This window comes from Dromaius novaehollandiae, chromosome 11 (genome assembly GCF_036370855.1).
Source record: "Dromaius novaehollandiae isolate bDroNov1 chromosome 11, bDroNov1.hap1, whole genome shotgun sequence".
NCBI lineage: Eukaryota > Metazoa > Chordata > Aves > Casuariiformes > Dromaiidae > Dromaius > Dromaius novaehollandiae.
Genome location: NC_088108.1, coordinates 23,283,474 through 23,299,200, shown reverse-complemented (window position 1 = coordinate 23,299,200; position 15,727 = coordinate 23,283,474). Strand labels below are relative to the sequence as shown.

Here is a 15,727-nt window from a genome sequence, read left to right as displayed (position 1 = left end):
CCCACGTTTGTGCCGTGTAAAGACTGTGCAGAATCCTGGCAGAGAAGCATCACGAGAGCGTGGCAGCGTTGCAGTCACTTGGCCAGATGTGTTGTGTTACGGGTAACGGCTCACTGGCATGTTGGGGCAAGCCCGCACCTCGAGGGACCTCTCCTAAGTTTTGGCTCCCTCTCCAACGCTGCTGGAGACTTCTGTTTCCTTTCCATTTGCCAGGAGGTTCCTGCTCCATCAGAAAGGTAGGGAAGGTGGTGCCGGTAGGGGTTTGCTCTCCTGGCTAGATCCCTTGTACGCTTGGAGGAGAACCCTGAGAAGCAGCGCAAACCCCCGGGTATTCAGCTGGGCCATTTTTTGAAGAGAGAGTCTCAGATGTGTAAAAAGCCCCTGCTTCACCTGAAAGACAGCTGTGGGTGCTGGGACAGGGGAAGCTGTGAGCAGGCACCACCCTTTGCAGCCACGGTCTGCTCGGCGTGGGCGGCTGGCAGATGTTGCCCTGCCGAATCGTTTGAATCAGGTTTTTGTTTTACCCAGGGAAGAGCGTTTGGGCTTTGTAAGAGCTCATCTTCTCGATCCTCACATATTTTTTTTCCTTGACTGTTTTGCATTTGCTTTTTTTTCCCCCACCAAAGAAATCTTGGGATTTGCAGTATTAAAATTCTAGTGATAAAACGCTGCTTTAGGAGCAGAGTAGAAGCAGGACAGGCAGTGGGGGTCTGGGTGCTCAGCAGGAGAGGTGCAAATGAGGGTCCCTGCTCGTTTGTCCCGTCTGCAGAGCAGGGGGCAGAGCTGGGCAGAGGACAGGGCTCTAAGCGCTTGCTGGTGGCACGGTTCAAAAACAAGCTGTGGCCAGGGACAGGAAGGAAGCGCATGAGGAATTGTGGCTTGGAGCTAGTCTACACGGAAGAATAATCTGGATTAACTTTTAAATTTGATTTATTCCATTTTGCTCCCCTAAGAAAATTATATCAAATTAAAGCCACTTAAATCTTAATGAAAGCATCCGCATAGGGGTTTAATGCAGTTTAACTAATCTGCTTTTGATTCACACCATGAGCAATTTGAATTAATTTTCCTGTGTAGACGAGTCCTCAAAGGCACCGTGTCCTTCTGGCCCGGTGCCTCTGGGGTGATGCCCCCCCCCCCCCCCCCCCCCCGCAATTTCCCTTGTGTAGATTATTGTCTAATGCCAGATCTAACCCTTGATGTTTTTACATCTTCATTAACTAATCCTCAAATGTAGTCGTGCCCATCTAACCCTGTTGCATTTGGCATCGCTTGACAGCAAGTCCTCAGAACAGAAAAGCTTGACGTTAGGCCTGGATAAGTTGCATTTTACTAACGTGATCTGCTTGTACTCTGAGCTTGCTGCGTTTATCACGCCAAAATGAACTCTTGGGGAAACAGAAAATTCTTCTGGTGCGTTAGCGTACTGTTACGCCGTTGTCTTGCTGCGTACAGCAAACCCACGACCAAAATACAGCATAGGGGTTGCATCTGCTGCTGGGTTGCTTCCAGCCTGGCATGCTGAAGGCGATGGTCCTCTTTTCTCCTTCCCTCCCGCCTGCGCAAATCCACAGCCCTCCCGTGAAGGCGGCACATGGCCCTGGAGGCAGGCGAGGTGCCTCGGCGACTGCCCTTTGCGTCAGACTGAACTATCTCAAGCAGTACAGAAAAAGCAGAAAGGTGGTTGCTTTTGAACTTTTTTTTTTTTGCCTTGGGTGACTTCATAGCACATCTTTTACAAACGTGTATATGTGTGTGTATATATATGAGTGCGTGTGTACATATATATACATATATATATATTTAAAAGCCAGCCACAGACTTTGAAAGCATTTAGCAATAAGTTGAATTACAGCAGCTTCTAGCACATGTGTGAATAGGTCATGTGTGGATAGCTCATTGCCACAGCGTCCTGTAAGCTGGCAAAGTCCACCCAAAGGCGTAGTCCTTGCGTAGGAGCTGTCATGTCTCACTCTTGCCGGTTCTGTTGTATGGGCAAAAAGGGAACCTACTATATTTGGATGTAAATAATGAGAATTGAACAGAGAATTTGCAAAATTTTTATAAATGTTTTTAAAAAAATACTCAGCACCAGAACTGTAAATAAGTTGTGTTGCTGCTCAGCGGGACCCGTTCTGATGTACGTTACCTGTGTCGATGAAGAGCCAAAGGGACTGCCTTACTGCGCCTCCGTCTTTCCCTGCCAGCAGACGATGACATTTTCGTGAACGGTTAAGTACTGTCACTTACCCAACTTCCTTTGGGTCATTCACATCAGGGTTTTGTGATGCTGCTATTAATTTATTAAAGAAAGTTTGTTGGTTTAATCGCTCTTACTTAATTTTTTTCATGGTCTATCGGAAAATAAAGGTGCCCTCTCTTTCCTTCATCTGTCCCTGATTAAAATATGTCCTGACCAAAGAACAAAAAAACAGCACAAAATCAGTGTAAGTAACTTCCGTTTCTCTTCCTGCTCTTGAAGTATAGCCCGCGGTTGCTTAAATCTCTGAAATCGGTGGCGGCAGATATCCTACACACCCAACCCCAAAGCTTGGTAAATACAGAGAGAGTGAGAAACTCTTCCCCCTTTTTTCCAGGGATAGCTGTCAAAAATGACATTTTTTTAAAAAATTGCCTCAATGTAAGGAACTGATCTAGTTCTGTGCACCTTAACCAAAGTCAGCCTGTGCTCCCAGCCGCTTTGCTGCTTCTGAGCTGGAGCAGCAGCCTCGGCGGTGCCTCAGGAAGGCAGAGCCCTGGGGAAGTTCTGGTTCTGTTCTCAAAGCTCAGCTCAGGTACGGTTTTGCCTTACAAATAGCGTGTGGTGTTTCCTTTTGAGTTTGGACTAAGCGAGGCTAGTCGTGGGGTTCATGTCGTGCTGTTGTCAGGCCAGGAAGAGTGGGAAGACGGCATCTCAGCTCAGGAGCTTCCCGTTTTGCGATGCCGTCCGTAAGCACAGAGGCCGTGCGGTTCAGCCATGCGACCCTGCAAAACACAGCACGGGGTGGCAGCCCCTGCCCCGGCACCTCCGTGAGCTGCAAGGGCTCGCGGTGCTTTTGGGGCTGCAGGCTTCCCCGCCGGAGGCCAGGAGCGAGGCTGGCCCCGTCCGCTTGGGCAACGCTGAGGAAGGAGCCTTGGGGCCATGACAGGCTGGCAAGGCTTCCCACCTCGGCGTGGCTCTAGTTCCTCCCTTTTACGACTTGTGAGTTAGTAGTTTTTATCTGAGTGGTAATTTAAGGATGCTAATGTTAGATATGTGTGAGTAACATGGTTATCTTGGTCTCTTTTTCCCTATAAAGACCCTCACCTCAGCCATCGCTGCCTTCCTTGTGGGCAGCTCTACAAAGAGGTTCATCGTTGGCTTGGCGTGCAGCTGGGGCTCTTCAGCTCCACGTCCCCGTAGCGTGTACCCTTGCAGCAGGCTAAGCGCAGTCATCTCATGCACTAGAGCCACAGTGGTCCTGGGCATGGAGACCCAAATTCCAAAGGAAAAACTTAGGTTTTAGGGAAAAAAACTAACTGCAGGTAGCTCTTTCTCTTCAGAAATCTTATTTAGCTTTGAGCTAATGAGGGGTGTTTGATAGTCTTGTAGACCAGTGATGCTACTCTGGCATTCCCAAAGCCCTGGCGAGCGTGTGGTAAAGATGCAGATGTCTCTTGGATGGGTTTCCTCCCTTGGTCACCGTGTCATTCGGATAACTGCTTACCAGGCAACAACTGCACTTGGCTTTGTCTCCGGTGGCTTTGTCTCAGGGTGGAAAAGGCATCAGAAGCATTTTGCTGGGAAAGAGCTCACAAAGATCACTGAAGAGCAGAGCTGGACAGACGTACGTGCTCCTACGTGCCCCTGCTTCCGCACACGAGCACACGCACCCCAAGCCCACAGCAGGCAGCAAGAGATATCGCACTTGAGTCTGCGCTTGAAAAAATGGGAATAGCTGAGCAGCTGGGGGTGAAAACCGTAATGGGGAGATCAAATGTGGGCTGTACGTGGCACTGCGGAACGTGGGCTGTTTTAATGATAATCTAATAGCGAGGGTGCATGTAGCACAGAGTGCTTTTCTTTTTTCAACTGTGAAGTTGTTATTGGCTGCCTCTCCCTCATTTTTCTTAGTCTCAGGCCTTCTACTTGTTTGTTTGCTTTTACCCACACTGAAACTCATGCTCTGAAGCTCTCAGAAGTCAACAAATCTCAAAGTGAGGTGTCATTCCCTCTCAGCTGTGCAAGGAACGACATGAAGATGGAAGGTCTTCAGGTGGGTAATTTTAGATATGCGTAAGAGATGGAAAATCAACGCAGCGAGGCAGGCTTGCCAGTTAAACAGCTGTGTCAGAAGATCCCTGATGGTCAGCCAAATGCATGAGCTATGCACCGAAAAATTTTGCTTAAAAGCTGCCCTAGATTATGGGCTTTGCTGATGGCAGGAAAGCGTGTCTGTACGGGAGCCCACCAGCGTGGGGGCCCCTGCGCTGCGCACAGCTGGGTGCAGCCCTCCTGCCCGCTCCATCCGGGATGGGGCTGGTCTTCTGACCCAGTGCAGCGTGTCCTGGCACAGTGCCCCAGCAGGACTTACCGCCCTGTGCCGAGCAGTGAAATTGCAGATGAAGTTGCAAAAGGCGAGGTCCCCGGGCCAGAGTTACAAAGATTTTGGGGCCCTAGCAAAGTAGGTAAGTGTCTAGCGGTGACAAAAGCCCAACAGATTTGATTGCTCCAGGATGGTGAAAGCAAGAGAGTTATACAGGCCGTTCACAGCAGCCGATGGATGAAAAGCTACTGTGAGAAAATTAAGGGATCATGAAAAAGAAAGCAATGCTTGCTAGATGTTACATCTCTTATGAATGCTGCCTTATCTTCTGCTTCCCCAAAAATGTAAAGATCTCTTAGAATTTGAGTACATTTTCCCCAGCAGTTTCCTGGGATAGCAGCTGCTGTTTTGCCACTCCAGTAACACCGTGTTTATGGGCTACAAGTACGTAGCTTGTTAGGTGACCTGAGGAATGAATCATGCATGCAGCATCACAGAGGACGCGTTAAACCCACTGTTCTGAACTATCCTGTGCTTGAATCACAATTAGGTCAACAGCAAGTTGGATAAATTAATGTTTAATTAAAATACGGCCTAATTATTCAACATATATTTCTTATGGAATCTAATTGTGGCATTTTGAATTATTTAAATTGTTGACACACTTAAAACTGTCAGCTGGTGCTTGTTAGTCCACTGCCTGGTTGCATTTGTTAAAATGTGTGTGCCATACTGACGTTCGTATCTCTTACAGAAGAACTGAGCTGCTGAACAGGCTGGTGCTGGTGATGGATGCTAATCAAAGCCACTGAAGAGTTTAATCAGACTCCTTGTCCCTGAGGGTTGGGCAGCTGTGCTGTGACTTTTTGGAGAGGAGGGTTTCATTACAGGTCTTGCAGAGCCCGCACTTCCCAAAGATCGTGATACAGCTCAAAAAAACCAGGTGAGTACAAATACCAAGGTAAGGTCTCAACTGTGTTGTGGGTCCATCTCCCCTAGCCACTGATGCGTCTCAAATGTGAAGGCATTTCAAAACGTCTTGAGAGGATCCACAGATGACCATGCTTCAGCTGTAATCCACGGCACTGGTTAGCCCACTTGGCTCAGTACTGCCCTAGCGATGCTCCCCGGTGTTGCTAATGAGAAAATCCCCTGCATCCCCTACTAAGATGCCACGCGAAGACATTTAGCAAAGCTGTGGGAAGTGTTACTGCTTTTGTGCAATGAAGCAGGTGATGCAGCAACCCATGGTAAACAAACAAGGGGTTTTTGTCTGGGACTTACCCAGATCCTTATTCTTTGGTGGAAAAATACCCTTGGGGGTGTTCCTTGGGGATCTGCTTTAAAATGTAGACTGGAGTGTGTGTTGGGCCTGAGCAGAGGCCCCTGCAATAGGCACAGTGGGGGTGACACAAGGTCAGGTGGTGGCTTGGAGAGCCCTTCTAGTGGGAAGGGAATAGAGAGCTTGACTTGTTCCTCCTAGAATCCAAAGATGGGGAAGAAATCTCTCCGTAAAGACATCAGTGTGTGGTTATAGTGACTAAGAAAGGAAAGGAATTATTTAGGCTAGAGGAAAACATTGGCACAAAAAAGCCAGGCCAGAAATAAACTAGGGATTAGAAGCAGGTTTCTAACAACTGACTATTACAGGTCAGGAACAGCACTTGCTGATGAGGCGGCAACAACAGTGATGGAAAAGCCTACTGGATGCTCTCACATCCAGGAGTGTGGGCTATAGGGGTGCCACAGGCGGACCTTGATGTCCCGCACCTCCAGGCTGGCAAAGCTTGGGGCGATGAGACAGCCATCTGCACGATGCCACCCCCGACCTCCTCGGTGATCGGTCCCGCAGTGTGGGAGGAACAAACATCTTGAAGCAAGAATGGTATTTTTGTGCTGAGGTCCTTCCCAGCCTTAGGGAAGCCAGGAAAAAGGCCACAACTGAGGAGGAATTTGCAGGTGAGATGGTCCCAAGTCAATGCCTCTCCCACCAGGAGGACAAGCGGAGTGTGAGGAGTCGAGGGATCATGGAAGCTGTGTGTTCCCAGCCCCAAGCCAGGCACAAAGTCTATGAAACAGTATTTCATTTGCATTCTCAGAAGCATCCAGATTAAGCAGGCTGGCTAGCCTGGGCCAGACTGCACTCAGTCATGTAAGTAAGTTGTATTTATCCACAATAGCACATCTGTGGACATTGAGTATTATTGGCCAGGCTTGGTCTGCTCTGGAGAGCTGCAGCGTTGAGGTAATGTCCCGTTGGGCTGCCGTTAGCTGGTGTAGTTCAGAAAATGCTGCTGAATGGCTTTAAGTGCCGAGAGACAGTTTTACGCCTGCATTGTCTGACTTTTATAAAGCTTTTCTTTCATCACTGTTGCCAGTTGTGCAACCAGGAACTCCGTGCTTTTGTTTTAGTTGAATAAATTGTGTTGCTGCCTTTTTGGCTCTCTGTTGTTAAAAATGGACTCTGCTGAAGCTGGCAGGCAGGAAGGTTATCATTTTCTCAGAGTCGGTGTTTCTAAATAAATTGGTGGTATGGGCAAAAACTTCTGGGTAGCTATCAGCCAAGACTAACTTGAGAGCCCCAAAGCTTAGGACATGTTTCCAGTTCAGCAGTTAAGAGCTGGAACATCATCAGATGAAAGGCAAGGGGTACCCACCTATGGGCTTTATGCAGCACTTCTGTGGGAACAGGCTTGAACAGCAGAGAGAAAGCATGAAAACATCCTTCACCAGGGCTGGTGGTGTCCTGGTCAGTCCCTTGTTTCCATGTAACAAGGAAAAAAACATATGTTTTTAAGCATGAATCACCAGAATGCCCAGGAGTATAAATGCTCTCTCTGAGCAGGTTGATGGCTGTTTCCGACTCCATGATAGCAGCGTCTGTGTAAGCTTAATGGTAGCATAGCTGCTATAGTTATGTACATCTTTATCCCCCAAGCAAAAGACCCTGAGGTTGCTTGGAACAAACTGGAAACAAATATAAGGAAGAAGATGCCCCAGACAGGGACTGCTCGGTGGCACAGCCGCTCTCCCCAGGCGCCCTGGCCAGCCCGGCTCTGCTGACGGCGCTCGGAGCTTGCACCTTGCGTGGGTGCAAGGGGTGCTTCGGGCAGCCGGAGGCAGGGCGAGAACCTGTGTCTGTCGTCTCCATTTCTTCCTTCTGTGTGAATTTTATGTAGCCATTTAATAGAGAAAGCCATATACACGGAGTTAATACACCATTTTTACCCACGTGCTGTTACCGATGTAGCTCTTTTGTGTCATGGCCATGTAGGGGGAGAGGTTTGGGGAAGCGAAGACGACGTGCCCAAGGGCAGTCGGGCGGCCGCGATGCTGGCCAAGAAGCGCGTTTTGCCCAAGCACCACGCGGACTTGCAGCAAACGCCGCCGTGCAGCTCCCGCAGCAGTGGCCGCTCGGGCGGACGGCTGGCAGACTCAGAGGAGCGAGGCTGGGGAAGGTTGGGCGCTTACAGAGACTACGCTCTCGCACCAAGCTCTCGGCGCCTTCAGTTTATCTGGCATATGTTCGACTGCGATCTTTCCTTCTAAATGTGGGCAGATAAATAGCTCCTCAGTGCTCCGAGTCTGACCCTGGGCTATTTCTGTGTGGTGAAGGACGGATGTGTTTACAGAATTTAGCCTCAAAATACAGACCTTGCCCAAGAACATCATGTTTCAATTTGGTATCTATGTTTTCACCACCACTGTGTGAATTCCAGTGTCTTTAGGGCATCAAGATATCTAGATAACGGACTTCTATTAAAGGAAACTGTTCCATGCTTTGTGAAAAACCCTGTATTCATGACTGGGTTTTTTTTCCTAAATGAGAATGCATCCCGCAAGGCCCTGGGGCTTGGTGAGGTGGGACACCCAAGCACACCAAAGCCGTCAGCATGCCTTTACCACCCACATCCAAAGCTTCCCGGGCAAAAATATGTTCCCAGGAAGAATGTATTTTGCAGATGTCCACTGCTGAGCTGGACCTGAGTGCCTGGCTCCAATCCCCTCCGCCGATCCCAGCTGCAGGAACCGGGGTGAGATGTTGGGCACCTTCCAGCAGAGGTAGGATGCTGCTGCCTGGGTCAGCGTTGTGGGGAAGTGGAGGTTCCTGGGGGCTGCTGGTGGGGATGGGTGCGCGGAGGCGGTGACAGCAGCCCGGTCATGCACCGCCGGGCTCGGACACTGCACGGAAGGACAGGCCACCCTCAGCTCTCCATGGACCAAGGCCTCTTTAAACACCGAAACTTTATCAAGGCTATGTTTAGGATTTATTAATTAGTTTTCTTTTTTTTCTTTGAAATGTTTCTAGCATAACCCCTGCTCAAACGGCGTCTCATTTCCCAGGCAGAGCAGTCCCGTGGCATGTCTGCGTGGGGTCTGTCCCCAGAGGAGCCCAGCCTGAGGGAGGCGAGGAGCCGAATATCCGATTTGGATGCAAACCTGGCAGTGGCCGCTGCTCCTCAGCAGGTCGTTTCGTTTCTCTGCGCTCCGGGAAGAGGATTTTGACACGTGCACTTTGCAGAGCCGTTCCAGCTGTTCCGACAGCTCAGCCACGAAACGTTGCCTCAGACCGAGCACAGTCACCGCCGTCCTTGTTTGCCCTGCAGCTGTGAGAACCACGGATCCTCCGGAGAACGTCGGAGTTGTGCACAGATGTACACAGCTTGGCCGTGCTCCCAAACGTACTCTGCTGCCCGGGGAGGCGAGCGGCAAACCTGCCGCGGCCCGGGAAGCTCTCTAGCCCTACTGATGATACTGTTAGTTATTGCCAAGGCTCTAAAAGCCTTGACATCTGGGAGCTGAAGCCGGAAGGGCCGTGTTGCTTCACATCTTCTCAGGGTCTAGGCACCATCCCGAGAAGGACCGGCCAGTGCCCGTGCCTGGTCTGGCTCTCTGGCCAGGCTGGGCTCTGCAGTGGTGCTGGGTTCAGTGCTGGGCTCTGCAGTGGTGCTGGATTGGTGCTTGGTTTTGCAGTGGCACCAGATCGGTGCTGGGCTCTGCAGTGGTGCTGGGCTCTGTGGTGGCACTGGATCGGTGCTGGGTTTTGCAGTAGTGCTGGGGTCTGCGGCGGTGCTGGATTGGTGCTGGATTTTGCAGTGGCATCAGATCGGTGATAGGCTCTGCAGTGACACCAGATCACTGCCAGGCTCTGCGGTGGCACCGGATTGATGCTGGGCTCTGTGGTGACACAAGATCGGTGCCAGGCTCTGCAGTGGCACCAGATTGATGCTGGGCTCTGTGGTGGCACCGGATCGCTGCCAATCTCTGCAGTGACACAGGATTGATGCTGGGCTCTGCGGTGACCCTGGATCAGCACCAGGCTCTGCAGTGGCACCGGACGGGCACGTGCTGCGGGACCCGGTTAGCACGGCTGCACTGGGCCACGGGCACGAGGCTGAGAGTGGCCAGAGGTGACGTTACCCAACAGCCCAGCAAGCGCCGAACTCTGGGGCGATGGCACGACGCTTCCCCGCTCAGCGGGACGGGGAGAGCCACACTCCCCTCTGCGCGGGCACCCAACCGTTCTCTGTCTTCCATTTTCAGGCCAAAAACAGTGACTTCTGTCGGGAGCTGTTCTGCCTCTGCTTTGCCCTCGCCGCCTGCTCGAGCCCAGGCGCTGGAGGAGGAGCGGGCTGCTCGCGGCATGTCGCGATCGCCTGGGCACGTTGCCGTGTTCGAGATGCATCAAAGCCTTGTGCTCAGTGGTTAGAAACCTGAAAAAACTCGAGGATGGAAAATGAGCCGAGGAAAGGGCCGTGGGTTTTCAGGTCGTCCTCTCGTCAGCGGTTTGCAAACGGGCCTCGCTGAGAGCGGGAGGGGGCCGTTAGGTACGTTCAGATGCTGCTAGTGACCTTGGCGTTTGCCTTTCCCGCCTTTGTTACTTCCCCAAAGCAGTTCGAATTTGGCAGACAAATTGATTTTGCATTTCCCCGCAGCATGAACGAAAACATGCTTTCATCTGTTTGACAAGTATTGACGTTCTCCAGGGAAAATAATCTGCAGGAAGGGCCGCTTCTCGTCCTTCCCCTAACAGCTCTAAGACTTTATCAGTCCGAGGCAGAGAGGCCATAAGCTCGGGTGTGCAAGGCGAGCTCGGTGCGGGCTTGGCCAAGGCATGCCTCGCCAGGCGGGGGGTTAAGCACAGTAAAAACACGGTGGAAGCCAGACAGAAGCTGGGAGCAATAAGAGCAGAGTATGCCAAAGGACTGCTTTGGAAAGAGCTTTACTGAAAATATTAATTATGGACTACAGCAAATGGATTCGACTGCTATGCTGCAAATAGTGCGTGAAAGAAACACGTAATTAGTATAATTCTATACATTTGGGGGGGAGCCTAATACTGAAATGCTAACAAGGTTTAGGATGTGAGGAAGTAGAGGTGGCCGCGTACGAGGACTGGGATGTGCTGCTGCGAGGAAGCAGGTGGAGATGCCGCTGCTGTGCAGGGAGGACCGGGGCAAAGTCTGCCTTTCCTCCCCAAGGCACACACGTAAAGCCGCAGCGTACAGATATAAGATGTCCTTAATTTATCGCTCCGTTACTAGGCAGGTTTCTAGGCATGCCTCAGCCTGATTTTTATATATTGTGGTTACTGAAATAGCTCTGATCTTTTCTGGGGCGAGTTGTAGCTCTGGAGGTGCAACATCTTTCCTTTGCCACCTAGCCGTTCTCGTTAACTCTTCTTCCCTTCTTATCTCTTTTTGGACAAGATTAGGCTAGAAGCCTTAACCTGGCTTATTAAGCAGTCCCTTAAGAGAGCTCCAGCGGGGTCTCAGCATCGCTTCTCCCCTCTGGCCTGCTCCTGGGGTGTTTCCTGGGGTTTCTCTGGACCTGGAGCAGGCTTTCTGCTCCGTGCTTGCGCTGCGCTTGGCTGAGCAAGAGTTTGGGGCTGTGAGTGGGCTTTTTGCTCTGCTGTTTAACTGAGGTTTCTCTCTCTGCCTGGGTTTGTGTGCTTGGCCCGTGCAGGTGCAGCGGTTTGCGATCAGAGGACTCGCCCCGTGGGCAGTGTGTGCCAAGGTTGCCGCCTCTGCTGGCATCGCCTCCGCGCAAAACCCCGGCTCCCCCCCCCGCCGACGAGGCACCGTGAGCCTGTGTGAGCTGCGCCTGCGGGTCCTTGGCTGCCAGGTGGGTGAAATTGCATCCGATTTACCGCTGCACCAGGGTGGTCTCTCGTTTATTACCCTGCATTTCAAATGGGCAAGTTTCACAATGCCACCATGTATTTTTAGTAGCTATTTAAACTGTTTAACGGGCTGGCAGAAGGTCAGAGGCATACTGGGCCTTATTCTCAGTGGCTGGGAAGCTCAACAAGCCTCTTTCCAATGGTTTTTCTTTAGCACTTTTGGATTTTAACCATTATTATTTAGGCAATAACTACTGCCCATGATGGCAGTCCTGAAAACCCATAGCCCAAATGCTCCCCAGTTCTGGATGCGCTCAAGTCCCATAGGTCCTAAAACCACCAGGACAGCCTCAGCCCAGCCAGGCAGCTCAGCTCTGAATTCAGCCGTGCTCCAAGGTTTCAGCTGCCTCCCCTTGCTCACGGTTCCCTTTGCCCTCTCAGTGAGATCAGGCCGCGCCGTGCCCAGGCCAGCTCCCTTCCCTGGCAGCCAGCGTGCTGCATTCATGGAGCTAAAACACGGCATTTGCAGCGCCCATTGCACACGCGCTGCTATTTTCAGCTGTAGAGCCCCAGGAAGCAGCCAAGGGTATGGTCAGAGGTTGTGTCTCCTCAAAATAACAACAACCAGGTTATTTTATTTGTGCTCCAGGGTGATTTTCCTGGTGCTTTCTGGCTTTGGTTGCTCCCCAAATAGCATTGGGTTGTTGCCCATTGAGCAGGGGAGCAGCTGATAGCGACTGAACAATTTTGCAGTTGGACATCGCTTGCTGTGCTGTTTTCTGACTGATCGTATTAACAGGGCTCTTTGCATATCTGATTGCTGCAAACTTTATATTCTTTCTAAATTTCCCATATTCACTAGAAATTCCTCTCTGGGAATACATGCTCCTGCAAGAAAATATGTTCTTTGGCTTGGTCAGAGAAAATGGAAGTACAGTAAACACCCAGGTTTGAGTTTGTTCATTTTTTTTAACAGACAAACCCAGAATTGTGCTTGGTGGATAGTGTCCATTTGGGGTTCACCACCTGTAGTGGTGATTGGGGTTTTTGTTTGTTTATCATCATAGGGAGTGATTCCTTCAAAGCCAGTGAGCAGTTTCATTAGCTGAATACATGGCATTGAGAGACATCTGGGGTAGTTCACTGGATTCTCTGGGAACTGAGCACAGGTACCAGAAGTTCCCACACTTGCCTTTGCCAGGGTAACCCTTTGCTTCTCTTTTTAACCGTCTGTCCTTTGCAGTAGCTGTGACTGCGACCTTTTACAGCGAAACTTTCTCTCGAGGCCTCCCTACTTCAGCTTTGCAAAAGATAAGGCATATCAGGTGGTGAAATAAATACAGTTAGCTCAAGGGCAGCATTTAAATACTATCAGCAGATAGAGTATTTGGGGACTAGGAAGGAAGACGTGGGGAGAGCAGAGTGGGGTACAGTGGCTACCTGCAGGCATTAGTACGCAGCGTTGTGTGTGAGGTATTGCCCTTCAACGTGCCTCCTGCTGACACTCCGGAAAAAAACCCACGCAGCAGAGTGGTGTCTTTATTCATGGCAGATCCCACTGCCTCCTTTTCCTGCCTTGTCCCGTTATCAGAAACTTTGCTCCAGAATCAGTTTAGAAACTCTTCTGAGGTTTCTTGGGCCCGTCGAGGACTTGAAATCCAGCAACCAACCTTGTAAATGGCAGCAAGGAAAGGCCCAAAGGGACTTTTGATAGCTCAGGGCTCCTTGTCTCTCCTTGGGATGATCTTCTAAGAGCAATCCATCAAACACAAGCGGTACAGTCGTCGTGTTGGAGTTAGCATCCCACAGACGAGGGCAACGGCTTTCCTGCTGGGGATCTGAAGCAGGCACAGGCTGTTATTCCCAGCACCGAGAGAGCTGGTGGCCCCCCACGGCATCCTTGTGACACCCCACAGCATCCCTGTGACAATGCAGGAGGCCTTTGATTTCCCTGGGTTTCTTGCTAACATCTACACTTTGTTCACATTTCATGAACAAAAACGTTTGAAAGCCAGATACAAAACAGAGATAAAGAAGTGTGTGTCTAAAACCCCATACAGTCATCTATCAGAAATGCATTAGTTCATCTCTTATAAGAGGATGAAAGTATTTCTATAGCCAGTTCTCCCTCATCAGTGATGCCTTGAAAAGCATACAACAAAGGCTACCCACATGCTCACCCTATACAGTGTTACTAGACAGTAAGGAAAAGATGATAGTCTCTGTACCCTGAGATCAGTTCTCTAAGTGATCCTTCTGACCTGAAGAAAACGTCGTCAGTGCCAGTAACTCAGATATAGACAAATTCATCTACTGCATCAGCTTTCCCCCCGTGCAATGTGACATTGAAATGAATGCAAACTGTGATTAAGTGTGAAGAGAATGAGCCTCAGCCCGCGAGAATGGCATTTCTTTATCACAGCCAGAACAAATCTCTGCTGGCTCAGTGGTTTGGGGCAAGCTAATGCCATTACTTAGGCTGGCCAAGTTTTGGGGCTCTGCTGTGAGTTTATAGCTCATTGTGAGGCATTTCATATCAGAAACCGCCACGCTTATTAGGTGGTTTGCTGGATATAAGCTGCTGTTTAGTATTCAGTCTTAGGGTATCTATTAATGTATTTGGCTCTTATTATTTGGTATGTCGCTTCATGTATAGCCGGAGTCTGAGGCACCTGTATGAAAGTGCGTTGTGTGTGCGGGCTGCCTTCGTGCTTACCTTTTCTTGCACTGGCTAATCAACATAAATATGATGAGGCTACATGAAAAACCCAGAATGACTGGAACGAGGATAAATAGCTGCTTGTCCTCTTTTCTGGTCACTGTGGAGAGAAATGACAGAGAAATGAACAGTGCACAATGGGTCATATTACTTCTTTGAAAGCAAACTCTGCATGTCGGGTGACCTGCTACCGTTTGGCAGAGCATTTATCTGCAGCCACCTCTATGTGACCATATTCTTGTGGTAGGACCAATGCACATTGGGACAGCACCTATAGAGCCCAGATTTTGTGAAGTGTCAGTGTTACATAGTGTTGCTTTGGGAGTTAAGGCAGGGCCTGTCTCCTCAGGTTGTCCCTATTCCTCCTAAAATCAGCCCTCATTTCAGCGGAGGCAGCTGAATCCTCCTAGAAGCTCTGGGTAGGTGGAGAAGGAGCCCTTAGTGCACTTTTTTTGCTGATGAGGAAAGGTTAATATTTTGGGTCTCATCTGCTAAGTGCCATGGAGACACAAAGCCATAAGAACGACTGCTGGATCAGGCTGAGGGTGTGACTAGACTGTGACCCCATCTCCAGCACTGGACACCAGCTGATGCCCATTGCAGCCATCAGCACCTTGTCCCAGACTGGCTTTGTGGAGCACATGGTTGCTTTTTGGTTCCATACCAGAGAAACACGCTTGCGTCCATTCACTCCAAAAGCCCTGGTCGGCACAGAAGGTATTTGTTCTGCCTCTGACACGGACACATGAAACGTGGCTTTGATTTGCTCTGGGAATGGTGAAGGCAGTCTCCATTTGCGTTGACACAGACTGAAAAACAAAACAACACAGAGAACAAAGGTCAAGGAATTACATCCCACAGCCAGTAGCTCTCTGACATGGTCTGATGTTTCCAAACATGAGGTCCAGACTCTACAAGCGCTCGGATTATGGTTTAGCAGTTTTAAATGATTTCACAATAGCTTTGGACCAACCAATGCCAGTAAGGTGATGGTGGAGATTAACCTACTGCAAATGTATACGTTCTGAGGTCCCCGTCATGCATGTTGCCATTTATGCATGTTAATTTATGGAATTCTTCATGAAATTGGCTAAATAGATTCATATATAGAATATGACAGTTAAAGAAAGAAAATGTCTATCAGACGTCCCTATGATTGATTAATTCTTGCCATTTTTGCCATCAAAACTGCACCTGAATAATGCACAAGGAACAAGCGCTGTGCAGAAATGATGCATTGCGTCCCAAGGCACTTCTTTGGTGAAATCAGAATTGCGGTTTCACTAGACCTACTTGGGCTCCTGTGTTCAGGAGAGTAAAGCAAAACAACCTTCACGTCCTGCGTGAAGCTTCTGACCT

At 49.9% G+C, this 15,727-nt stretch overlaps 1 protein-coding gene across 3 annotated transcripts in view; it reads right to left on the bottom strand.

Annotated features, from left to right (window-relative positions):
* Positions 1–10,733: 10,733 nt before the first annotated feature.
* The window catches only part of IL13RA2 (interleukin 13 receptor subunit alpha 2), a 25,134-nt gene continuing 20,140 nt past the window's right edge, over positions 10,734–15,727 (bottom strand). For all 3 annotated transcript variants that reach the window (XM_026111096.2, XM_064518371.1, XM_026111095.2), the window contains 3 exons: positions 15,033–15,177; positions 14,366–14,468; positions 10,734–13,487 (listed from right to left, as the gene is read on the bottom strand). In XM_026111096.2, coding sequence (XP_025966881.2) covers positions 13,445–13,487; positions 14,366–14,468; positions 15,033–15,177 — 291 coding nt within the window. In that variant the 3' untranslated portion in view covers positions 10,734–13,444. The remainder of the gene's footprint in view (positions 13,488–14,365; positions 14,469–15,032; positions 15,178–15,727) is intronic.